The sequence below is a fragment of the Enhydra lutris genome, unplaced genomic scaffold (genome assembly GCF_002288905.1).
Source record: "Enhydra lutris kenyoni isolate GAN:26980312 unplaced genomic scaffold, ASM228890v2 scaffoldscaffold43, whole genome shotgun sequence".
Taxonomy (NCBI): Eukaryota; Metazoa; Chordata; class Mammalia; order Carnivora; family Mustelidae; genus Enhydra; species Enhydra lutris.
The window spans coordinates 7,820,084-7,845,580 of NW_019154127.1; the positions used below are offsets into that span (position 1 = coordinate 7,820,084).

The window sequence follows — 25,497 nt, forward strand, 5'->3', positions numbered from 1 at the left end:
TCTGCCTTTTATTCTTTTCTGTTTAAGAGACTGTTTAGAACAAGATCAGAAATAGGTATTTTAAATTATTTTTAATAGATAATTTTGTAATTTACCTTTAGGGAGATATTTTACAGATTGAGAAGGAGTACCAGGTTTTACAGGAGCAGCTTAAGGAGGCATGCGAAAATTATGAGCAGAGAAAACTCAAGGGCTCAGAAGAGACCAGGGATCTGGAAGAAAAGTTGAAAAGGAAGATAGAAGAAAACAAGGTAATCCTGTCTGAAACTTCTTTGTAGTAGCATGTGGCATGATCAAGAGCATTGTTGGCTGAACAGAGGATTTTTTTGTTAATGATGCCTATTTAAATTTCTCTATGACATATTAAAGTGGCAGTGTTTTTGCAGTGTTTCAGAACCTCTACGTGTTGCTATTTAAGAAAAGGGCTGTGAATCTGGGTTTTCATTTATTTATAGTTCAGTTTGTTTCATTAACTAAATCGGTTTTGTGGTGACTTAAGTTTTGAGTTAATCCTTGCTTATACTGAGAGGTGATATAGCATTAGTGGTTCATAGTGGAAGTCTTGGGGTCAGACCAACTAGGTTCGGATGAAGCCAGGTTCCATACTAGTCTCATCCGGGGCAAGTTATCTAACTTCCTTGTGCTTTCGTTTCTTATTTGAAAAATTTGGGTGATAATAGCTCCCATTTCTTGGGGTTAGATTAATACTTGTAAAGTTCTTAAAACTGCCTGGTGCATAATAGGGGACTCTGTAAGTATTGCCTGCTATTGTTACTACTATTCCTATTACTGTCTTCACCTTACAATTAAGGAAGTGTGAGAATAACACATGGAGCTTAGGCATATTAGATCTGTGAAACCACTTAGACCATATTGTTTGAGTCTACTGGTCTTGAGTTCCATTAGCTAAGATGGATTACAGTTATATGTAACTGGCTATTGGAGTAATACTAATTAGTGGCAAGGCCAGATTAAACTGGTAGGGAAATGGAATTATAGATATAAGGGAATCATAGTGTGTTCTTTTTTAAAACTGAGGTCTTTTGTGTAGATGTAACAAAGAGATGTTAGTTAATATAAGAAAGGAAGGATTTACACTTAATGTGGTAAGCAGTTTCTAACATAGAATTGCTGATCCACTATCTTGTACACCTGAAACGAATACAACATGTGTGTCAACTACACTTAAGTTAAAAACAAAAAAGGAAGAATTTGTTCCAGAAGTCTGGTCAGTAGCTGGGGTACCATATTAAAGAGAAGAAAGTTTGCTTAGGTAGCACCTTAATAAGAAAATTCATTTATTGAGATTTAAGTACAGAAAAGGGTCAGTTTGTAAAGGTAACTGTTATAACATTCCTATTATAATAGTTATAACATTCCTGTATAACTTGTTTTCACTTGGGATGGGACTGGGGAGATTTGAAGGATGGGAGGAATTAGAAGGAACCAGACTTTCTGATCAGTTGCCTGGTTAATGAGATCTTCCTAATTGGGAGAAGAGAAAATAAGCAAAAATAAAACCCTGCACAGTGACTGTAGAACACTAATAAGCTACCTGGGGGGCTTAACAAAATACAATACTTTTATAAACTTTCTATTACCTCAGTAAAATTCAGTTTTACTAAGTTTGTATAAGAATGCCTGTGGCCACCCGATGAAGTGAGGAGAGCAGATTTTCAGATTGCTGCTGAAGGTGGGCGTCTGATGAGTGAGGTTTCCTTCCCTCTGGCAGAGATTTGTCTAGCTTTATAAACTGCTGGTCTGACTGGGTGCTGTATCTGTGCGGTTTATCAAGGCATCTTCGTACACTTTCTACACTTGACCAAGAAATTCACAGTTCATCAGGTGCCCAGGAAGGAGGGCTGCTAAGGAGTCAACAGCTCTGACTGGGACTGGACTTCTGATTCGTTTTCTTTACCCTCACTGAGGCTCTGGGTCTGCTTTCAGGTGGTGGTTCTTAAGCATGTAGTCAGTCTGTTTTTAAAAAGAGCCATTATTTGGTCCCCAACTTTCAGGCCTATTAAGTTGTTAGACTTCCCATATAAGTTATGATATCAGGATAAGTTGCTCATCTGAGTTTTTAGGTGGTTGTCCACATAGGAGCCGATGAGATGGAGCTGTGGCCATTTCTTTATTAATCATGATTATGTTCCTAATTAGCTTGTGGAGGAATCTTTTATAAACATAAAAAGAAATTTTGGGCTTTTATTGATCTTTCCCTGGCCTTTGATTCTCTAGTCACTGAGGTTATCAGATAATACTTTTACTTGAAAATTGCTTGATACTACATACTGAATATATTAGATGCAACATTTCTTCACACTGTAGAGAGGAGATAGGCAAGCCCAGGCCTCAGTCAGGCTGCCTGGGTTGAACTCCAACATTACCATCTAATACCTTTGTGATCTTATTTTACTCAATCTCTTTGACCCTCAGTTTCCTCATTAGTAATACAGCCTCTACTTCATAGGTTTGTGAGACTCAAAGGGGTGGTTGGAAAAGGGTGGGGTTTTCCAGAGATACCAGTATAGTAGAGGGAAGAATTGTCCCACTTAACATCCACTCAGGCCCCTACTGAGAAAAACTGTTTACAAAGCAGTTGAAGAGTGCTTAGCTCATAAAAAGCACCAATAAAGTCTGAGCTAACTATTTTAAATAGCTAATGGGGTTTCATTATTATGAGCTAGGAAAGGCTTTCATAGATATTTAGGCCAGTTATCTATTCTGTCAGAGGAGAATACCTGTCTAAAGCCAAAGTTTCCTGTTGTTTTTAATGTACCTTTAACTTACAACTGACAGGTTGTAACTGATTGCAGAATTGGCTCGAGGCCATATGTTCTTTTAGTTTATTAAGATAAAATTCACCATTTTAACCATTATAAAGTCTGTAACTCAGTGGTTTTCAGTAGACTCACAACGTTGTATGACCATTACCACTGTCTTGTTCCAGAACCATTTCATAGCACCAAAAAGAAACCCTGTACCTATTTAGCAGTCATTCCTCATCTCCTCTAGGACGTGCATTCTCAAGGTGCTTTAATGAGATTTTCTTATAGCTAAGATAAGTATTTAAGTTCACTTCGGCTCTAGAAACACAGTCAAAATAATTTTGGCTAGAATAATTTATGGAGAAGAATTTTGGAACTTTGTCCTATTTTTATATTAAAACAGAATCTTGGGTCCCGCTTGCCAAAAATTTCTCAGCCCACATCTGTGTAGTGGTGGGGTTCTTCTATTCAGTCACAATCTTTGCCAGGTTCAGCTTTTTTTTAATCTAACGTTTATGGAGCTCATTATGTGTCATACTCAATTGTAAATTTTTTACATGAATTATTTGATTTCATTTCAAACAATCAGAGTATACTAGTGCTATAGTATAGTACACTAGTATTGTCTCCACTTTACTGTTAAGGAAATGGAGGCAGGATCAGCTAATGCAGCTTGTTCGAAGTCATGCCAGTACTGAGTGGCAGAATAGTTAGTGAGTGTCAGGCTCTAGGTCCCTTGCTTTTGTCTTCCCTTAAGACAAGGGGAGATGGAGAGGAGAAGGGAGTTGAGGGAAATTGGAAGGCGAGGTGAACCATGAGAGACTATGGACTCTGAAAAACAATCTGAGGGTTTTGAAGGGGCCGGGGGTGGGAGGTTGGGGGAGCCAGGTGGTGGGTATTGGAGAGGGCACGGATTGCATGGAGCACTGGGTGTGGTGCAAAAACAACGAATACTGTTACGCTGAAAAGAAATTTAAAAAAAGAGAGAGAGAATGTCAATTCCACAAGCAGTTGAAAAACATTTCTCAGCACTTCGTGAGCAGGATAGGTGCATCAGTGAATTGTTGCCATATAATAATGTGAGTAGCAACCACCTACAAAACCTCAGTGACATAGACCGTAAACATCAAGGGTGTGAGTCTGTGGGTTAGGTTGTCCCAGTTGGGCTCTGTTGTTCTTGGCTGTGCTTGCTCACATATGTGGGGTCACCATATTCTGTGTCCGCCTACATCAGAGAACAGGCCTGCACATTCTGTGAAAATTGTTTGATTTTTTTGCTAGTATGTTGTTGAGGATATTATCCAGTATTTCATTTGACAAAATATATTAGATGCCCCCCTCTAAAGAAGACATACAAATGGCCAGCAGACACATGAAATATGCTCAATATCACTCGGCATCAGGGAAATACAAATCAAAACCGCAATGAGATCCCACCTCACACCAGTCAGAATGGCTAAAATTAACAAGTCAGGAAACAACAGATGCTGGCGAGGATTCAGAGAAAGGGGAACCCTCTTACACTGTTGATGGGAATGCCAGCTGGTACAGCCACTCTGGAAAACAGCATGGAAAACAGTTCTTCAAAAAGTTAAAAAAATAGAGCTACCCTGTGACCCAGCAATTGCACCACTAGGTATTTATCCAAAGGATACAGATGTAGTGATTCGAAGGGGCACATGCACTCCAGTGTTCATAGCAGCAACGTCCACAATAGCCTAACTATGGAAAGAGCCCAGATGTCCATCAACAGAGGAATGGATAAAGAAGATGGGGGATATATATGCGTGTTCATATATATATGTGTGTGTTTATATATTTATAATGGAATATTCCTCAGCCATTAAAAAGAATGAAATCTTGCCATTTGCAACGACATGGATGGAGCCTAGAGGGTATTATGCTAAGTTAAGTAAGTTAGAGAAAGACATACCATATGACCTCACACATATGTGGAACTTAAAAAACCGAACAGATGAATATAGGAGAAGGGAAGGAAATAAAACAATGAGATCAGAGAGGTGGACAGACCATAAGAGATTCTTAAGTATAGAGGACAAACTGAGGGTTGCTGGAGGGGTGGGGGGTGGGGGGATGGGGTAACTGGGTGATGAGTTAATGCCTTAATAGGAGGGCACGTGATAGAATGAGCACGTATGCAACTGATGAATCACTAAATTCGATCTCTGAAACTGATACTACAGTATATGTTAACTAAGTTGAATTTAAATAAAGAATTGACAAAAAATAAGCCAAGCTCTGTGCTGGTCTTCTGGGACTTTTATGCAGCATCCTCTTTATGAGACCCTGAGAAGTCCTTTCTCTCTGCTTTTACTACCTGGGCTTCTCCGTGCAGCAGATTTGTTTTTACTTTGTGGCTGTAGCTCACTGTATTTCCTCTGGCTTTATCTGCCAGAAAGGTTTTAAGCTATTTCTAAAGAATGGCTAGGGCCTTATGCCACTCATTTTTGTTTTTAAGATTTTTTATTTACTTATTTACTTATTTTAAAGATAGGGAGAGTGCACATATGCAAGTGGCGGAAGGGACAGGGGGGAGGGAAAGAGAATCTTCAGCAGACTCCACACTTTGTGTGGAGCCTGACACAGGGCTGATCCCACAACCCAAGATAATGACCTGAACTGAAACCAAGAGTCAGCTGTCCAATCAACTGAACCACCCAGGTTCCCCATGCCATTCATTTTTATATTGTTCTCACTCCTAGGTTTATATTACCATTTTTATCTTTTTATTCTGTTTTCTTTACCATCTTAACAATCTTTCTATTGTGTCTTTTATTTTTTATTATTTTTTTTAATATTTTATTTTTTTATTTATTTGACAGACAGAGATCACAAGTAGGCAGAGAGGCAGGCAGAGAGAGAGAGAGGAGGAAGCAGGCTCCCCGCCGAGCAGAGAGCCCGATGTGGGGCTCGATCCCAGGACCCTGGGATCATGACCTGAGCCGAAGGCAGAGGCTTTAACCCACTGAGCCACCCAGGTGCCCCGTGTCTTTTATTTATTTTTTATTTTTTATTTTTTTCTTTTTTTATTTCACAGAGAGAGAGATCACAAGTAGGCAGAGAAGCAGGCAGACAGAGGAGGAAGCAGGCAGACAGAGGGGGAAGCCGGCTCCCGGCTGAGCAGAGAGCCAGACGTGGGGATCGATCCCAGGACCCTGAGATCATGACCTGAGCCGAAGGCAGAGGCTTAAACCACTGAGCCACCCAGGCGCCCCCTGTGTCTTTTATTTTTTAAAAAAGATTTTATTTATTTATTTGAGAGAGATCACCAGCAGCAGGGATGGGTAGAAGGAGAAGCAGACTCCCTGCTGAGCAGGGAGCCTGACGAAGGACTTGATTCCAGGACCCTGGGATCATGACCTGAACCAAAGGCAGATGCTTAACAAACTGGGCCACCCAGGTGCCCCTATTTTGTCTTTATAACTATATTTATTTAAACTATATATATATATATATATATATATACACACACACACACACACATTTATTTATTTATTTATTTAAACTTTATCTTGTGTGTGTGTGTGTATATACACACACACACACACACAGTCAAGGGTACCTCAGTTGTTTATTTTGGAACAAAGTTGAGGTTTAAGAAAAAGAGGTATGGAAACCAGATATTTTCTCATTGAGGAAAAAAGTCATCGGAAACCGTTTATGTCAATAAGCTGTGCATATAGAAGATGCAGTTGTGTATAGTCTGTTTTTTCTTTTCTTTCAGTGTTTCAAAGAAAAGGATTCAGATCTTTGTCTTTCATGTAGTCAGAGACAGTCTCTGACAGCATTGTGAGGCAGCTGTGTCGTTAAAGGGCGGTTAGTTCAGACAGCAGATGAACACATACAGCATCTTCTGTGGCTGAGCTGTGTGTGTGTGTGTGTGTGTGTGTGTGTAATATTTTGTGCCTTTTGATACTGAACTCCTTTTGGTACTTGTTGCCGAGTAGGTTCTTATGCCCCACTGTAACCTTTTGGTTACACATCATCTCCTGGCCAAGGGCCTAAATCTGAGGTGAACTCGTTGGAAGCTCAGCATTGGTGAGAAGCAAGGTCGGCTGGGTTACCAGCAGCAGGGCTTGCGTATGGACATTGGTCTTGGTAGTAGAATTGAACCAGGTGCAAGACAGGATTTTGTAAGTAGAGTAGACATGGTAGTCACCCCAGTGACAGTAATGATTTAGTGATTCACAGTGTAGCAGCAAGGAAAATGTGAGTAAACTGTCCCCATGCCAGAAGGAATGTCACTGAAATGTCAGCGAACCTCTGCTGCCTAAAAACAGTTGGCCTGTGCATCTCAAAGCCAATGAAATCAACCCTACCCCTTCGGTAGGACTTGGAAGTCTTGAAGGACCTGGACTGTTAGCAAGTCTGTCACCCAGGAACATCACAGACCTTGGTGTCTAAGGCTTAAGAGGGAGAAATATCCTTTCTCTAAGTCGGGGTTGTCTTTGGCTGGAAGACCATCACTTCCCACAGAGTCTGTGTAGGTTGGCCTCAGGTACACCATCCTCTTTGAGGGAGGAAGCCCCCAATTTCTGTATCCAAACCTATATCTTCAATAACCTGGTCACATTCTCAGCAGTTGTTGATATTAGTAGAATTTCAAACTGGAAAATAGTAAAATTTAAACTTGTTTCTTATAAACATTGCTCTGTTCCCTGATTCTCATATTATTAGAGATGTTAATATAGAGAATGTTTTACTTATAAATGACATGTATTTACAAGCATGTGCCCCACCTATACCGCAGCCAATATCAAATGGATGACATTTTGAAAAATGACATAAAACTTTGAGGGAATGTATAGGTTCAGAAGAAGTTTCAGAAAGCAGCACCTGCATAAGAAAGCTAACAAGGAAGGCTGGGTCTCAACATGGTGTTTTACCTAACCATCTGGGGAAGGGTAACTACTTCTGCTTCAAAATACAGGTTTTCACTTGTGTTTGTCACAGTGCCTGAAATTCTGGTGGTTATCTCAACCCAAATGCCCCTGTGACCGGCCAGAAACACCGCATGTTTATTCTAAAAAACGAACAGAAACTATTGGACTTGCCAAATGTATGCAGACTACGTTAGATTAGAGAGTCACTGAGCTGAAGAGTGAAGTGTGAACACTTCTAGGCAAGCTTAGGGGATTCTTCGGAATCCCTTAGTGTAGTCAGGTGCTCTGAATGCTGAGAGACATGAAGCGAGAAAGATATTTAAAGTATGCGCACTTGGAAGGTGGGCGTGCCCTGTCTCGGGGGCTTAAATGAGGGGTCAGGTGAAACTTGAAGGTGTTGTGGGAGAAGGGTCCTTGGAGGACGGAATGAATGCCAAAAGAGGGAAGCTACTGCAGACAGACATCAGTCTTTTCAAGCAGATTTCAGAGGAGATTCTGCACTTTCCTCTTTGCCTTCCCTGCACCACCTCTCTGTCTCCAGCACCCAGGGTTAAGACGGTCTTACACAGACTCTTCGTGGTCTGGACACTTGCCCTATTATTAACTCTATAGCCCTCCATGTATCTGGTTTACCATTGTAACTAGGAGCTTCCTGGAAGGAACTGGTGGACATTTGACTGACATTTCTAACATGGCTTTTCATGGGGAAATGCATTCTAAGTGACAACCAATCAAGTGTTCAGCAGACTTTTGGAACAGGGTGGGAGTTGCCCATGTTGGGAAAGGCAGTTTTGAGGAGCATAGCACACTGTGCTCATCTGTGCTAGAATCCAAGTGCCTGTAGTATAAAGAAATACGACCTAGAAGCATGTTGTTCCTTTATAACTCGTTATGTGGAAAACTGTTTGAATTCACTGAGTATTTTTATTCCTTTGACTTTTAGTCTCTGTCAGACACTTGTAAATTTCTGCTGTGTCCCATCAAAATGACTGCAGGGTCCGAATTACGGAGTTCTCACATATTTTATTGTTTATTCGTAGATTTATTTAAACATCCAAATCTAGGTTAACATCTTTTTTTCATGTCCTAGATTAGTACATCTTCTGTGCTCTCCTTTTTTGTTAAGGGGATTTTTAGCTATTCTTTGAAAGTAGAAACCTCTCTTTAATTCTGTCAACCTCTGCTTTATGTCTTCATTCCACTTAGACTCATGGTTTCTCATACGTCCTCTTCCTTTAAAGTTTCGCTTATTTCTTTTTATCATCCCTACTGTTACCACCATCATCCTTATTATCTCTCACTTGGGGTATTGCAGTGAGATTTTAAGAGATTTTACCTTCGGGGCACCTGGGTGGCTCAGTCTGTTAAGTGCCAGACTCATGATTTCGGCTCAGGTTATGATCTTGGGGTTATGGGATTGAGCCCATGTCTGGGCTCCATAATCAGCACTGAGTCTGGTTAAGATTCTTTTTTTCCCTCTCCCTGTGCTCCTCCCTCCACACATGTGCTGTCTCTCTGTCTCTTTCAAGTAAGTAAGTAAGTAAGTAAATAAATAAATAAATAAAATATTTTTTAAAAAAGATTTTACCTTCTTCTACCTGGAGTTCTTTTTTTTTTTTTTTTTTAAAGATTCTATTTATTTATTTGTCAGAGAGAGAGAGAGAGAGCGAGCACAGGCAGACAGAGTGGCAGGCAGAGGCAGAGGGAGAAGCAGGCTCCCCACAGAATAAGAAGCCCGATGTGGGACTCGATCCCAGGACGCCGGGATCATGACCTGAGCTGAAGGCAGCTGCTTAACCAACTGAGCCACCCAGGCGTCCCTCTACCTAGAGTTCTTAACATTAAGGGTTATAATTCATACTGAGCTGTGAAATCAGTTTAATAATGGTGACTGGCATTGTTTTTTGTAATTGAATAGAATAGAAATAACAGAAAGCATCTCAGTAAAGGCAGTTCTCTTTCAGTTGTGTGTGTGTACATACATACATAGGTTATATACACATGCTATGGATCATAATTAAAATATATTTGTTATTTTGGGTCACAGTCAAGAAGATGTGAAGGCCACATTTTGGTCTAATGCTTTCGTGGGCCTTCTTACCCAATCCTAATCCATCTCTGTCTTTCAGAGCTATTTTTCCAAAACCAGAATCTCATCTCACTGTCCTGCTTGAGACTTCACCAGCTCCCTGTGGTCTACAGGAAAAAGTCCACCCTCCTTACATGGCTTATAAGACCTTTAATAATTTGAACCCAAAGCATCTTGGGTACTGTTCTCCTTGCCCTGCCTTCCATATGTCTACCTTGTGTCCTAGCCACATAGTGCCTCTTGCTTTTTTTCAGACATGCTGTACTCTTTTATCCTCCTACCTGGCCATTCCCGCTGCTTGGAATCCACTCGCCACATGGCATCTCATTTTTTTTTTTTTTAAAGATTTATTTATTTTAGAGAGAGAGAGAGAGAGCCAGAAGGAGGAGGAGAGGGAGAGAAAAACTCAAGCAGACTCCCTACTGAGCACAGAGCCTGACCCGGCGCTTTATCTCATGACCCTGAGATCAGACCTGAGCTGAAACCAAGAGTCAGATGCTTAACTGACTGAGCCACTCAGGTGTCTTGGCATCTCATTTTTAAAGACAGAAATCAGAAATCACTGATTTTGAGAAGCCCTTCTTCAGTACCAGATAGTCTGTCATGCCTCTGTGCCTATATATTTGACAGCCTCCCCCAGCCTGACTGGGGAGAGTAAGTGAGGGCAGGTGAGGCCCAGGGCTGTGTGTGTTCTGCTAAACTGGAGTCCTTGATTAAGCGAGCACCACCACAGTTCTGGTCTTTGGGTGTTTATTTTTTTATTTTTTAAAGTAAATCTTCCTATTTAAGTACTTTTCTAAACATGTTTTTAGATCTCAAAGACAGAATTAGATTGGTTCCTTGAAGATCTGGAAAAGGAAATTAAAAAATGGCAACAGGAGAAAAAAGAAATCCAAGAAAGTCTGAAAGCACTAACGAAGAAAATGAGAAAGGTTTTAAATGCCAGTGAGACGTAAGTAATGACTGAAAGGCAATGATTTTTATTGCTTGGGGGAGGGGGTTGTTAACATTTTTCAGACTATGTCAGGTTAAGTACAAACTTAAATATTGTTTTCATCACATTTTTTAGAACATTCAGTGGGAAACTATTTTACCTAAAACGTTTCCTAAACTTACCCTGTTGTCAGATAAAATGGGACTATGAATCAGCAAAGAACTGACTTCCTTCTAGTTGGGACACCACCCCTTACTATGAACATTACCTTTGACCCATGTTTTCCTTATCTGTAAAGTGAGGGGCTTGGTCTAGATCTAACGCTCTTTCCTGCACTAGGATTCTGAGATGATTATTTATATTACTTTCATCTTGAATCTTTAGATTATTAAAATTTGGTCTTGTGGTATGAAGGATTTGGTAATGCATACAGGTAAGCAGTTGTCAGATGGGCCACGTTTGTTTTGAGATTCTCTGTGATCCATTCCTAATCCCTCTCCTCCCTAAAAAGTGATATGTCATATGATTCCTGACCTTAATTGTTACCTACCACCATGTAACAAAACACCCAAACCTGGTGGCTTAAATTAGCAGCCATTTTATTTGATCCGCATCTTGGAACTTGGGCTGAGTTCCACTGGGCTGTTACGCTGGTCTTGCCGATGGTTCCCCATGTGGCTGGGGGCTAGACTCAGCTGGGATGTCCTGGCCTCTTCTCTCCATTTAGTTTCAGGGTTGTTCCCTTTCCATGTGACTTTTATCTGTTGGTCTCTCCATGTGGCATGTGGTCTCCAGCATGGTAGACAGACTTCTTATGTGTACCAGGAGGCTTCAAGGATATAGGAGTGGAAGCTGCCGTGTCTTCTGAGGGTCTGGACTGTCAGAGCATCACTTCCACCACATTCTGTTGTTTAAAGCAAGTCGGCAGGTCTGCTCTACATTTACAGGGCATGAAGAATGGGAGGCATGGTTCACTTGGGGCCACACTGCCACACTCACCGTTCAGGACATTTGTACTTTTTCCATTAGCCGTGCCATATGATCAGACGACTTTTACTACGAGTCTTGCTGGCATTACATTTGGGCCATTTTTAGGTAGTCCTTAAGAGAATGATGACATATAAAACATTGCCAGTGGCACGTCATTTTGAGTATGCTCAGAGTAAAGTAGTTCCGTCAGAACGCATTTGTGGAAATGATACTGTCTGTAAAGCTCTTTACAGTATTTCCCTCCTCCCACCCCCACCGTTGTCACTTCCCATGGTTTCAGTTACCCTCAGGCACCCGCAGTCCAGAAGCTCAGACGATCCCCCTTCTGACATGTTGTCAGGGGGTCAGTAGTAGCCTAACACTGTGTCACACACCTTACCTCATCTCACCGCATAGGCATTTCATCATCTCACGTCATCACAAGAAGGGTGAGTACAGTGCAGTAAGATGTTTTGAGGAAGACCACATTCACATAACTTGCATTACAATATATTGTTATAACTGTTCTAAGTTATTATTATTCATTGTTGTTAATCTGTTACTGTGCCTGATTTACAACTTGAACTTTATCATAGATGTGTAGATATAGGAAGAAACATAGGTTCGGTACAGTCTGTGGTTTCATGCATCCATGGGGCGGTCTTGGAACCTGTCACTCCATGGATAAGGGGACTGCTATGCCTCTTAATATTTGAGCATGCTGGTAGTTAAGTTATTCAAAAATTCAGGATTATTTATATTTAATATATATTTTTGTATACTCAATTCAAGTTAATATCAAATTAGATAAAATAAATGAGGCTATTTAAAAAATATTTTCTGTACTATCATAAAAAGTAACTTTCTGTTGTGGAATAAGGTTTTATTGATTTTTTTTCACTTTATTAATTTTTTCTTATTTTTTTCTGTTTAAAGATAAGTTACAGACTTCTCTATGTGTATTGTTTTTTTTAAACTTTCCAGATGTTTTTTTATTTCCAGATAAATTTTTTATTTAGGTTTTAAAGTAAAATCTTAGAACCTTTTGGATCTCTTAGAGAAGTACAAAGGATATGAGAAATGATGGCTGTCCAGTATTGAGTACTTAGAGGAGGACGTATTTTACAAAAGAAGTGAAAATGACATTTAAATATTTAGGTTCTTAGAATTTTTAGCAAGTAGAGATGACGAAAAGTTGTGTGGGAGAGAATGAAAGAAAGGCAGAGTCCATCTTGTACAGGGTTTTGCTTTATTATTATTGTTATTATTTTTAAGATTTTATTTATTTGACAGAGAGATCACAAATAGGCAGAGAGGTAGGCAGAGAGAAGGGGTAAGCAGGTTCCCTGCTGAGCAGAGAGCCCGATGCGGGGCTCAGTCCCAGGACCCTGGGATCATGACCTGAGCCAAAGGCAGAGGCTTAATCCACTGAGCCACCCAGGCGTCCCCAGGGTTTTGCTTTAAAATCAAAGACTTATACACTTTGTTTTGTAGGGTTATCAGACTGGATGTATGTGTTAACTGGGCTTTAAGTTCTGTTTTAAAGACTAGAAGGCTATTTTCATTTTGAGTGAGAGCTGCTGGTTCTACCAATCATAATCAACAACACCTGCACTCTTCTGGGTCACATTGAACCCAATGGGGCTTTCCTTGCAGTGAACTGAGATAGGGTGGTCTACACTCAAACATATGACCCAGGGTGAAGAAAAGGTTTCTGCCCTCCAGGCATGAAAGGAAACCCACCTGAATTCTTTGCCTGTTTCTAAGATAGTAGAAATAAAATAAAAACGTGGAAATTTACAGAGAATTCAAAAAATGTTTGAATGGATATAGGTAGAATTTACTGTGTGGGATCGTGTCTTTAAAAATGTTTGAAAATTAAAACAAAAATAAAAAATAAAAATATTTGAAAATTAATTGAAATTTGGTGATTTTCTTTCATAGATGTACCCAGGAAAATGATGGAAAGGATAAGGAACATGAATTACTTCTGGATCAGTCCCTTGAAATCAGGCAAATTAAGCTTAAATTTGTTTTTACTGTCTTACTATACTTTTAATACCAGAGGCACCAGCACATTAGGCTTCTAAGTCTATTGTTGTAGCTTGTCTATTTTTTAAAAATAATTATGTGTTTCTGTTCTTGTTTTTATTTTATTCTTTAACATGTAAGTACATTTATTCTTTGAGTATTTTTATTTTATGATGTTCCTACTACTTTATTTCACATTGTCAGTTAAAAATCCTGAATTTATTATTGTTGACTACTCTTCTTTTGAATTCTGAAACTAAAACTGTGGTTTTTTTTTTGTTTTATTTTTTTTTGTTGTTTTTTTTTTAAGGCTACAATAGTTTTTAATGTTGATACTGTATAGAATCACTGTTTAACACTCTTTTTGGCCTGGGGTTGGAGATGGGAAGTAGGAAACACTACATTTTTATTTGCAATTATCTCTTTCTCAGATAAATTAGTTTTATATTTCATTTATATCAAATCATCTATTTTTTAAAATTTTTTTTATTTTTTTAATTTTTTTTAAATTTTATTTTTTATAAACATATATTTTTATCCCCAGGGGTACAGGTCTGTGAATCGCCAGGTTTACACATTTCACAGCACTCACCATAGCACATACCCAACCCCAGTGTCCATAACCCCACCCCCCCCTCTCCCAACCCCCCTTCCGCCATCAACCTAAAACTGTGTTTTTTAAAACCTTTCTTTCGTGTTACTTAAAATAATAATCTTAACTTTGCTGTGGTAGTTTGTTGCTCTACAATGATAAGTTTATTTAAGATTTTTATTATGAACCTATAAAATGTTTTCCTTTTAATCTTCATTAATGGAAATAATGTGTTTACATACTGGTAGCCAGTGTATCCAGTAGTTAAGCAGTTGTGTTCGCATTTCTTGTTGAATATTATTTCACGTATACATTTCCATTCACGTCATGATTCTTGGCCTCTCTTTTTAACTCTTATCAACATATTGCCATGAATAACTTTGTACAGATCACTTTTTTCCTTTGAGTTATTTCCTTGTAATGTGTGTCAAAACAGAATTTCTGACAGAAAGGATGAGGGAATGTTCTGTAAAGCTTATTGATATAGTCAGATTGCACTCCACCTGTCCTCATAAAAAGGACGAACCGGTTTCTCAACATTTCCACCAAACACTCAATTTTATATGTTCCTTTGATCATTTGTGAAGTGCATAAAGGACATATGAGTCTGAGTATTCAGTAGTCAGATACTAGGCAAGAAGGTACTTTAGAGGATGTTATGTAAGTCTGTCTGTGACATGATTCAAAGCTAGGCCTTTGGTTATCTCACTGGTTTGGTTTGGTTTTGTTTTCAAGAAGTTTTTTCCTTAATATTTGCAGTAATACATTTACAAATGAGAAAATGAAAGTAGAAGAATGTATAAAGAAAGGGAAGGAGAATTATGAAGAGAGTCTTCAAAGAGCTGTGGCTGCAGAGGTGAGTCTAAGACACTTGGTGATGGGCAGATACGGCAACGTATGTTTACTTTCTGTTCAATTACATATGAGTCATAACGGTATTGCCAAAAGATATGGAGTCCAGGGGATATCCTGTCACCCATAATCCTACCTCCCAGAAATAGCTACTTTTTCCTTGCCTATCACATTTTAATTTTTTTTTACCTTTAAGCTTACGTTGTGTTATATAGCTATACTCACGGTGTACACCAAATTTTGCAATCTGCTTAACTATTATTGTAGTTCAGTCCTTTTCCGTGCTATACACTTAGAATGGCTTTATCATATGTAATTAAGTGATACACCATGAAGTAGCCAACCATAAAACATACTTGCCAGTACTATTAATATACTCTCAAAAAGAAAGAATACGCTTTTTCCCCCAGAAGAACATATACCAATGTCAGTGTACTGTTTGAGACACTGCTAAGACAAAAACCAAAATAATGACCTCTGGCTTTATTTTATTTAGTTCCCAAAATATGGCTGTCTTTGTTTTTCCAATTGAGAAGTAATGTTCTTGGTTGGTGTATATATCTGTGATTATTCTGGGAAATTAAAAAAAAAAAGCTTAGCTTACATAGTCTGCAGATGCACTTTTGATTAAATATCGGCTGTGCAGTTGCTTCTAAGGATAAGAGGGGGGAAGAAAGCCAAAGTACATATATTTTTGGGTCCTGTGCCCACATCTGTATTCATAAGCTTCTTCAGGTCCCACTTACCACCATTTGGCCAGCCCGTCTGCCTCGTGGGTCCGGGACTGACACCTGCATTAAAACAAAGCACTTCTGTATTTCTGTAGTGACTTAACAGAAATGGCCAGTAGGCTTATTGGGAAGCTAAAGAGTCTAAAGTTTTAAAAACCTGCCCCAAAGGCTTTTGAAGTTCATAATGAGAGCAACTTCTCGGAGGCCTTTGAATTTGAGAGGGTGCAGCCGTGGGGTTATTCTGCATGCCCCTGGCCCTCCGCTCTCCAGGAACAGGACCATAGATAATGTACATCAGGTGTATCCATGCAGGTTGCCTGGCTCCGTGCTCACCCATGGCTAAAGCAGTAAGCCATGTGGAAAGTTCCATATCTGAGAAAATGTATCATTGAAGGTAAAATAATTTTACTGTCATTATGCTACTCTGTATTCAAATCCAGTTTTGTTTAATTCCTATTCACTTGTGTGAAATTATGACATAATCCAGGTTCTAGTGATTCTGTCATCATCTGTCATTTAAGAAGAAACTTGAAAGTAGTTCAGAATGTTTAGGTTTTAACAACCTAAAATAGTTTGTTTCACTATCTTAAAATACTTAAACACTCTCTAATCTAATGTTAGGTATCTGTGCTTGAGAACTGGAAGGACACGGATGTGTACAAATTACAGATCCTGGAATCACAGGCAGAAGGGTATCTTAAGAGCCTGAAGCTTCTGGGCAGGTACTGTGTGGTATCACAGATGTTCGTTCTGGCATGTCATCTAGTAAATCCAGGTTAGAGCTGATTTGAGAAAAAAAATGTTTATATTAGGACCTTTTTTTTTTTTTTTTTTTTTTAATGAGGGCTGGGCATGGAGGCCAAGAAGGGGCTTGAACTCATCACCCTGAGATTAAGACCTGAGCCCAAATCGGATGCTTAACTGATTGAGCCACCCAGGCACCTCAAGACCATTTTATTTTACTTTTTTTTAAAAGATTTTATTTATTTATTTGACAGAGATCACAAGTAGGCCAAGAGGCAGGCAGAGAGAGAGGAAGGGAAGCAGGCTTCCTGCTGAGCAGAGAGCCCGATGCGAGGCTCGATCCCAGGAACCTAGGATTGTGACCTGAGCCGAAGGCAGAGGCTTTAACCCACTGAGCCACCCAGGCACCCCAAGACTGTTTTAATAGTTATATAGTCAATACATGTTCAATTGTAGAAATATCAAAATATACAAACAAAACTGATAAAGATTATCCATAATTCTAAATTGATGTGTAACTAGTTAGTATTTTGGAATAAATCATAATCATTAAATGTTAGAAAAAAAATAAAATTTATGGGTTTTTTCCACCAAGTAATATATAGGAAACTTACTTTCATATCAATAATTACATTTCTCTAACCTAATTTTGTGAAGTTGGATAGTGTTCTAGCATACAAATGTGTTGTGATTTATTAAACAACACTGTGATGGTATAGTCAGGTTATTTGCACATTCTATTAATAAAAGCTGCACTTGAGTGAGTTTCCTTGTAGCTAAATTTTTAAGCACATCATTAATCATTTCCATGCAATAAATTTCTGGAATGATCACATTTTCAAACTTTTTAAAAAATTACTTTCTATAAGAATAGTCACTTAACAGTTTTAGTGGTAGACTGAGAATAGAATGTCACTTCCAAAGATACTCACCTGTGGTCCTTTTTTCAACTCTCTGTAATCTGTTTTTTTTTTTTTTTTTTTTAAGATTTTATTTATTTATTTGACAGACAGAGATCACAAATGGGCAGAGAGGCAGGCAGAGAGAGAGGAAGGAAAGCAGGCTCCCCGCCAAGAAGAGAGCCCGTTTCGGGACTCGATCCCAGGACGCTGAGATCATGACCTGAGTTGAAGGCAGGGGCTTTAATCCACTGAGCCACCCAGGTGCCCTCAAGTCTCTAATCTTTACTTGTTTTTGTTTAACTTTGTTTTTGGAATAAGGTTTACCTGGGAGTTCTAAAGGGTCTTCTTCAGTCTAGCCTCAGCACTTTCTGTGTGGATTTTCACACAAGGGATTACTTTTCATCTGGTCTCTTTATCATATTCCACAGTCAGGTTTTTCATCCTTCTCTATGCTTTTTACTTTATACTTCAACTCTCAGTGTTGACCCTCTGTGGGTCATGGAAAAATTTCTAACAGTTCTTATTTCTTGATTTTTCAAGATAGAGTTTTTTCACATGAGAAAACGTTTCTAATGAGAGAAAACTAATATGCTGATTCGAATGACAAGACTGGTACAGCTGAAGTGGAGACCAGTGGTGCCCAAAGGCTGGTGTTTCATCTGGTCATGGGCTACATGTTATGGCAACTCTGGAAACGGAGCTCTCAGCCCTTCCATCTGGGAGTGTCAACTTCCTCATGAAGCACCACAGTACATGTAGCTTCTTTCTTAGGGATTTTGTATGAACTCTTTCATTCCACCAATGGAAAGTGAAAGAGAAAAGACGTAAAAGGAATGTTCTGGTTTTTCCTTAAGATATATAATGAGAACTGACACAACCATGGATTGATAATGTTATTGATTTCCCAGTTAGGAATGGAAAGCTTGTTTGTCACTTTTAGTAAAGGTGCTGAGGTATAAACTTACCGTCTGTTGGGCCTCACCCTTTATTTTACCATAAGGTGAGGGTGATGTTTTATTGAAATGTTTAAGTGTTCCAGGTTGCCCTTTTATTTTTTTTAATGTAAAAACAGCCTTTGATGTTAAACACAAAGATGTTAAATGAAAAATGGTCAGATCTTCAAATCTAGGGCAAGAAATTAAAATTCAGGAGAATATGCTGTCTGCCCACCAGTTCGGGAAGTTTGGTTGATCAGTAATTAAGATTTCCTCAAGTGTTTCTACTGGTGAGTCTGCAAGATACATAATTCTTTAAAAATAGTTTTCTATGTGGGGCACCTGGGTGGCTCAGTCTGTTAAGCATCTGACTCTTGATTTCCGGTCAGGTCATGATCTCAGGGTTGAGAGATGGAACCCCACATTGGGTTCCATACTCAGTGGGGAGTCTGCTTGAAGATTTTATCCCTCTGCCCCTCCCCCAACACGTGAGCACTCTCGTGGACCCTCTAAAATAAATAAATCTTTAAGAAAATAGTTTTGCATGTGTGATCATGTTAAATATATCTTTCTGGGGGGCCTGGGTGGCTCAATTGGTTAAGTGCCAGTCTTCTGCTCAGATCATAATTTCCTCGTCCTGGGATCGGGCCCCATGTCAGGCTCCTTGCTCAGCAAGGTGCCTACTTCTCCCTCTCCCTCTGCCTGCCGCTTCCCCTGCTTGTGCTTGCTGTCTCTCTCTCTCTGTGTCAAATAAAATCTTTAAGAAAATAATGTATATGTAGTCTTTCTCATGTTTACATGTTTTCATGTGCACTTTAGTGTTTTTAACTTTTAAAAACATTTCTGAAGTAGACAGTAAGCAATTTCATGTTTTTCTGCTGTTTCAGTGATTCTGCAACTTACCCTGATATGGAGTCTGATGTCCATTCATGGGAATCGTTTCTTTCTAAGGTTAGAAAAGAAACTGAGAAAGCAAAGGTAAATTATAAAATATTTTGTAATTCTTTCAAAACCTATATGATGATTATAGTTCTCAGGAGATAGGTTAGTGTCACTGAAACTCTTTTTTGAACTGTTAAAGGCAATATGTATTTTTTTTGTTGTAATTATTAAAAGTTTTTCCTGAAAGTAATGCTGTTTTCTTAATTATCTGTCTTAAACTCTGCCTGTAATTGAGAATATTAGAGAAGTTATATTTGATAAGGCTGTAGAGCATTCCGATTAATATCTAATTTTGAACTTCTTTCAAGAAATAATTGTTCTGATACTTTGCCTGTCCGTTATATTTCCTGGAAGACTGTTGACCATTTGTAAATATATAGTAAGAAAAAAGTATTAATTCACAATGCTGATTTTCCCTGGAAATTTATTAGACGAGCCTAATACTTTCCCTTCTACCTACAGTCTCAGTATGAAGAACAAATTCAGGCAGTTAAAAATGGCTCTCGGCTCAGTGAACTTCCTAAAGTGGAGATTCCCGAGCTTTCATTTCCTATCTGCAGCACAGTAAGTCTGTCACACCTTCTTTTTTTCTTACTTTTTTCTTTTTGTGTGTGTGAAGAAAAGAAAACAGAACAGTAAACCACAGTTTCTTTCTTATTTGGCCAGACACGATGTTTGTTGTTTGTATTTCTAGGAGTGGGGATGAAATGGATTAATAAGTTGCCTTAGTGCTTTCATTATTGGTGCTGCTGGTTAACCCTTTAGGTTTTATAATAAACGTTCTTACGTAAATGGAAGATGAGTCTTCCTACGTGAGTGTCTGAGGACAGGACTATAGTAAACACAGGGCTGGTACCTCTGCTTTCTTCTCTGGATACTGGTGTATGTGTTTCCTGCGTGTGAATGAGTAATCCCAAGAGGATCAGGTGCCTGTGATTTAGACCAACTCTGTCTACAGATATAGTCTTATTCCTAGATACTGTGGGCATAGGACCAAAATTAAGATTTGTTTTTTCATCAAATATAGACAAAAAAGTGCTATACCTGAGACATACAAAGGTTTTGTTGGTCTGATCTGTCATATTTTACTGCTAATTTAAGGTATTTGCTGAATCTTTTGAATAATAGTGATTGCTGAACCTGGCTCTGTATTTTAAAATATGCAGCACAGTAAAGGAAAACTATTTCTGTATTGTGGACTTTAAAATATGGCTACACTGAGTATCACTTTATTGTATTCTCGAGTACATATGGGCACAGAGCAGATGCTCAGCCAATATCAAATTGAAAAGAATTAAGACCAAAGGAGATCTGACTGTAAGAATTTAAAGAGGGACTCTATTCGAGAGTTGATTAGAGGTAGGTTTCAGAATATTTGGGGACATTAAAATCTTCTGGTTGTGAAATAGTCTGCTGTAAGGAGACCAGGTTCCTTACGTCCTGATTAGCACCGTCCGGCCACTAGCAGACCTTCGGGCTGTTCCCCAGCCTGGAGCACCAGCCTCACCCTCCACCTTCGGCCTCTTCCTAAAAGCCCAGTCAAGGCTGCCCACATCTGTGCCTCACCCTGTGACCCTTCTGTCATGTGCGTTAAGTCTCCTTAACATAGGTGACTACACTCGGGAGCTTGATCTTGAAAGTCTCATTCTAGCCAGTACCTTGCATACTAAGCATGCAGGCTTATTGTGGTTTCCCCTGCCAGAAAATGTTTGGGTGCCTGAGTGGCTCAGTTGGTTGATTGTCTGCCTTTCGCTCGGACCGTGATCCCAGAGTCCTGGGATCGAGCCCTGGATGGGGCTCCCTGCTCTGTGGAAAGCCTGCTTCTCCCTTTCCCTCTGCCTGCCGCCCCTCCTGCTCGTGCTCTCTTTCTCTAATAAATAAATAAAATCTTTAAAAATAAAAAAAATTTGGAGCACCTTGGTGGCTCAGATGGTTAAGCATCTGCTTTCAGCTCAGGTCATGATCTCCAGGTCCTGAGATGGAGTCCCACATCGGGCTCCCGGCTCAGTGGGGAGTCACCTTCTCCCTCTCCCTCTGCCTTTCCCCCTGCTTATGCTCTCTCTGTCTCTCAAATGAATAAATAAAATCTTTTAAAAATTTTAAAATAAAATAAACATAAAAAGTTTGTGTTCCTCCTGCTTGTGCTTTCTCTCTCAAATAAATAAATAAAATCTTTTAAATAAATAAATAAATAAATAAAACATTAAAAAGTTTGGCCACCTTGGGGCGCCTGGGTGGCTCAGTGGGTTAAAGCCTCTGTCTTTAGCTCAGGTCATGGTCCCCGGGTCCTCCACTCAGCAGCTTCCCCCTCCCTCTCTGCCTGCCTCTCTGCCTACTTGTGATCTCTGTCTGTCAAATAAATAGGTAAAATCTTAAAAAAAAAAAAAAAAAAAAAGTTTGGTCACCTTGAACTGAGTAATATACTCTGTTGAGATCCATTTTCTTCCCTCCATAGAAAAACATTTTTCTCTCTGTTGAACTGAGTAAGATAGTAGAGTTTGATGTAGAATTGAAGATCACTTATTTATGTTTCTCAGTTCTTTTTTTTTTTTTTTTTAGATTTATTTGAGAGAGAGTTTGGCGGGGAGGGACAGAGGGAGAATCGCAGGCAGACTCTGTGCTGAATGCAGAGCCTGAGGCAGGCCTCTGTCTCACAACCCTGAGGGGTTGGTTGTGAGGGGTTCATGACCTGAACCAAAACCAAGAGTCAGATGCTCAACTGACTGTGCCACCCAGACCCCCCTTTTTATTTTATTTTATTTTTTTTTATTTTTTTTTTATTTTAGAGAGTATGTGTTTCTAAGTTTTTAGTGGCAGACATGGAAGGGAAAAAAAATGTGAGATCTCAGTAGAATGTTTGCTATTAATTTTTAGTTGTAGCTTATATAATTTTATAAATACACAAAAGAATTTTATTTTTTTTAAAGATTTTATTTATTTATTTGACAGAGAGCTCACAAGTAGGCAGCAAGGCAGGCAGATAGAGAGGGCGAAGCGGGCTCCCTGCTGAGCAGAGAGCCCAATGTGGGGCTCGATCCCAGGACCCTGAGATCATGACCTGAGCTGAAGACAGAGGCTTTAACCCACTGAGCCACCCAGGTGCCCCCACAAAAGAATTTTAATATCTAAGCCTTGGGAACTCTTAGGGTTCTAGGAACTTAAGTAATAAGTGTCCCTAAAAACCATTAGCTTTGTGTGTCGTTTCTCCCCCATTCATTCATTGGGTATTTAGTGGTGATCAAGATTAGATGTGGTCTGTTCCCTCAAAGGGCATATGGGTTTGGGAAAAGAGAGTCATTAAGCCCATAATTATAAGTAAAGTGTGCCAGGGTTTTGCATAGGAGCAGAAAAATGCTTTAGCAGCATAAATTAGAAGGCATTAAACCTAACCTAGAAGTCTGGGCCTCAGCAGAAGATTCCCTGTTGGAGGTCTCGGTGAGTCAGAGATCTGGAATAGGAATTAACTAACCAGTCAAAAGGAAGACATGGGTGTGTGTTTGAGAAAGGGTGGATGGTGTGATATTTGGAGGGTCAGAGTGTTTCAAATGGAAGAAACAGCATATTTGGAGGCTAGAAAAACAGAGAATACTTCTTTCATGGATGTAAAAGAAGTTCAGTGTGACAGAGGAGGGCTTTGGTGAGAAAAATCATGAAAGTACCCAGGGGCCAGAACGAAGGGAACCTTACTCTGTAAGGTGTGTTTAGCAATTTGACTTTTCCTGAGGTCACTAAGAAGCCAATATAGGTTTCAAGTAAGGAGATGCTATCAGCTTGCCCACAATGTAGAGAAGTGGGAGAGGGGCTCACTGTCAGCAGCTGTGTCCTGGTTTAGAGAGTGGGGGTCGGGCTGGAGGGAGAGAGCAGGTTTGAGAGGTCTTTAGGATGAACAGTGGAAAGAACTATACTGCCTGTGAGATGGGATGGGAGGGGCATGGTGTGTGTATTTGGGGGAGTTAAGACAAATCTGGTATTCTGTCCATGAGGGGGACACCCAAGGAAGAGCAGGGCTGGAGCCTGATTTTGAAGACACTGAGTTTAAATGGCCTTGGATTTGCCTAAGAGGAAGTTTGGATTTGTAGGTTTGGATCTGAGGAACACATTCAAGACTAGAATTTTTAAAAAGTGGGCATTATCAGTACCAAGCACATAGTCACTGAGGCATGAAAGAATGTGAAATGTCCTGGGGAAAAAAGTGAATCTCCACCCCAGCAGCGTCCTAAGGAACATCCACATTAAGGCACAGACAAGCATTAAGAACTGCAGGGAGAGGGGCGCCTGGGTGGCTCAGTCGGTTAAGCATCTGCCTTTGGGTCAGGTCGTGATCCCAGGGTCCCGGGATCGAGCCCTGCATGGGGCTTCCTGCTCAGCGGGAAGCCTGCTTCTCCCTCTCCCAGTCTCACAGCTTGTGTTCCCTCTCTCACTGTGTCTCTCTCTGTCAAATAAATAAATAAAATCTTTTAAAAAAAGAAAGAAAGAACTGCAGGGAGAGCCTGGGAAGGGGTTGCAGAGAGGTGGGCGGGAGGCCAGCAGTGTGGAGCCCAGTAGAGCTCATTTTAAAGTGAAGATGAACAGCAGTTTTCTAAAACCAAAACTGTTTAGTTTATTGTATTCAAGTTTCCTGTGCACTTGAGCACCCAAGTTTTATTACAGTCATGCTAAATCGTCAGTCTTGTGCACGGATGTTTCTCTTAGTGATCCAAGGACTATGGTATATTCTTCCCAGATTCTTCCTGAGGGGCTTCCTGAGTCTTCAGGCCATGAAGATCATGGAACCTCCACTTCTTCAAGTCATGGGCCTGGAAACCAAACAGCAGTTCCTGAGGAGTCAAGTCTGGTCTCTGCCAGTGATGGCCCAGCGGGTGCTTCCTCCCCACCATTAACAGGATCGCTCTGCCATCAGCCCGAAGTCACCCAGCTGCCAGAGTACAAGAGCATGGGCCAGGAAACTCCACCAAAACAGAGGCTTGTGGCTGATCAGAAACTACCTGTTCTTCCAGGACGTGCTACCCGCTCAAGCCAGTCTCCAAAAAAGCCATTCAATAGTATTATTGAGCACCTGTCTGTGGTATTCCCATGTTACAACAGGTATGGATATAAAGTGTCTGTGACTCTGTTGAATACTTCATTGAACTGAGGTTTCCTGATCAGATAACATTAAGGCCAGTTAGGAGCTAAAGTGGAAACAACTCAATAGTTGTTTTACGCAGAAAAGATAGGTGCTGCATTTTTTTCTTATGTTTTGTAAACATAGAGGTGAGCATTTTAAACCAACTTTTTGATGTGTGGATCTAGACTGAAAACACTGAATCCTGGTTACTCGACACTCATCAGAACCTAGGGTAATTTGCTGATATTTTGATGAGGTCAGTAACATGCTCCAGTCCTAGCATGCAGTCCCTAAATGAAAAACAAAACTGCAAAGCACTAGTTTCGTATCATTTGGGGGAGGAAATACCACCTAGCAAGGAAGGCAGCAACAACTTAACACCTTGCTAGTACCTCTGATTTGTTAGAGGTGTGATGTTGGGAGGACTAGGTGTGATTTGATAGTGAATCAGGCCTGTGGGTGTGTTACACAGGGTCCTGGAGGGTGGAGATTTCTGCTTTATCTAAGCCAGTGAGTGTTTGCACCACAACCCCTGGCCTCAGTCTCCAGGTTGATATGAGGGAGCAGAAGTGCTCCCTGCCTCAGCCAAGGAGAGAAGCACTGAAGGCAGTGTCTCAAGGATACAGCTAGGAAGAGGGGAATCCACATCCCAGAATGACCCTCTGTACTCTGTCCCATGTGATTTTCTTTGATACAGTATTAGTTGCAAGTTTTAAAATTACCCTTTTGAAACAAAGTAGTGGTTAAATTATGATTGGCTAGAATTAATGTCTGGCATCTGTTGGTGGAGCCCTGCTTATTTGAAAATAAGTATATGTCCATGGGCATATCTACCCTAAGTTTGAGAAATATTGTAAGTTCTCTCAATAGCAGTTCCCATGCCAGTTGTAAAAAATGCTCATTATAGGGGCGCCTGGGTGGCTCAGTGGGTTAAAACCTCTGCCTTCAGCTCAGGTCATGATCTCAGGGTCCTGGGATCGAGCCCTGCATCAGGCTC

At 40.0% G+C, this 25,497-nt stretch overlaps 1 protein-coding gene across 6 annotated transcripts in view; it reads left to right on the forward strand.

Annotated features, from left to right (window-relative positions):
* LOC111155775 (tetratricopeptide repeat domain 3) overlaps positions 1-25,497 on the forward strand; it is a 123,632-nt gene that overhangs the window by 90,086 nt on the left and 8,049 nt on the right. For all 6 annotated transcript variants that reach the window (XM_022516164.1, XM_022516165.1, XM_022516166.1 and 3 more), the window contains 8 exons: positions 102-251; positions 10,574-10,713; positions 13,609-13,677; positions 15,047-15,143; positions 16,492-16,592; positions 19,339-19,429; positions 19,856-19,957; positions 24,117-24,478. In XM_022516164.1, the coding sequence (XP_022371872.1) occupies positions 102-251; positions 10,574-10,713; positions 13,609-13,677; positions 15,047-15,143; positions 16,492-16,592; positions 19,339-19,429; positions 19,856-19,957; positions 24,117-24,478 (1,112 nt within the window). The remainder of the gene's footprint in view (positions 1-101; positions 252-10,573; positions 10,714-13,608; positions 13,678-15,046; positions 15,144-16,491; positions 16,593-19,338; positions 19,430-19,855; positions 19,958-24,116; positions 24,479-25,497) is intronic.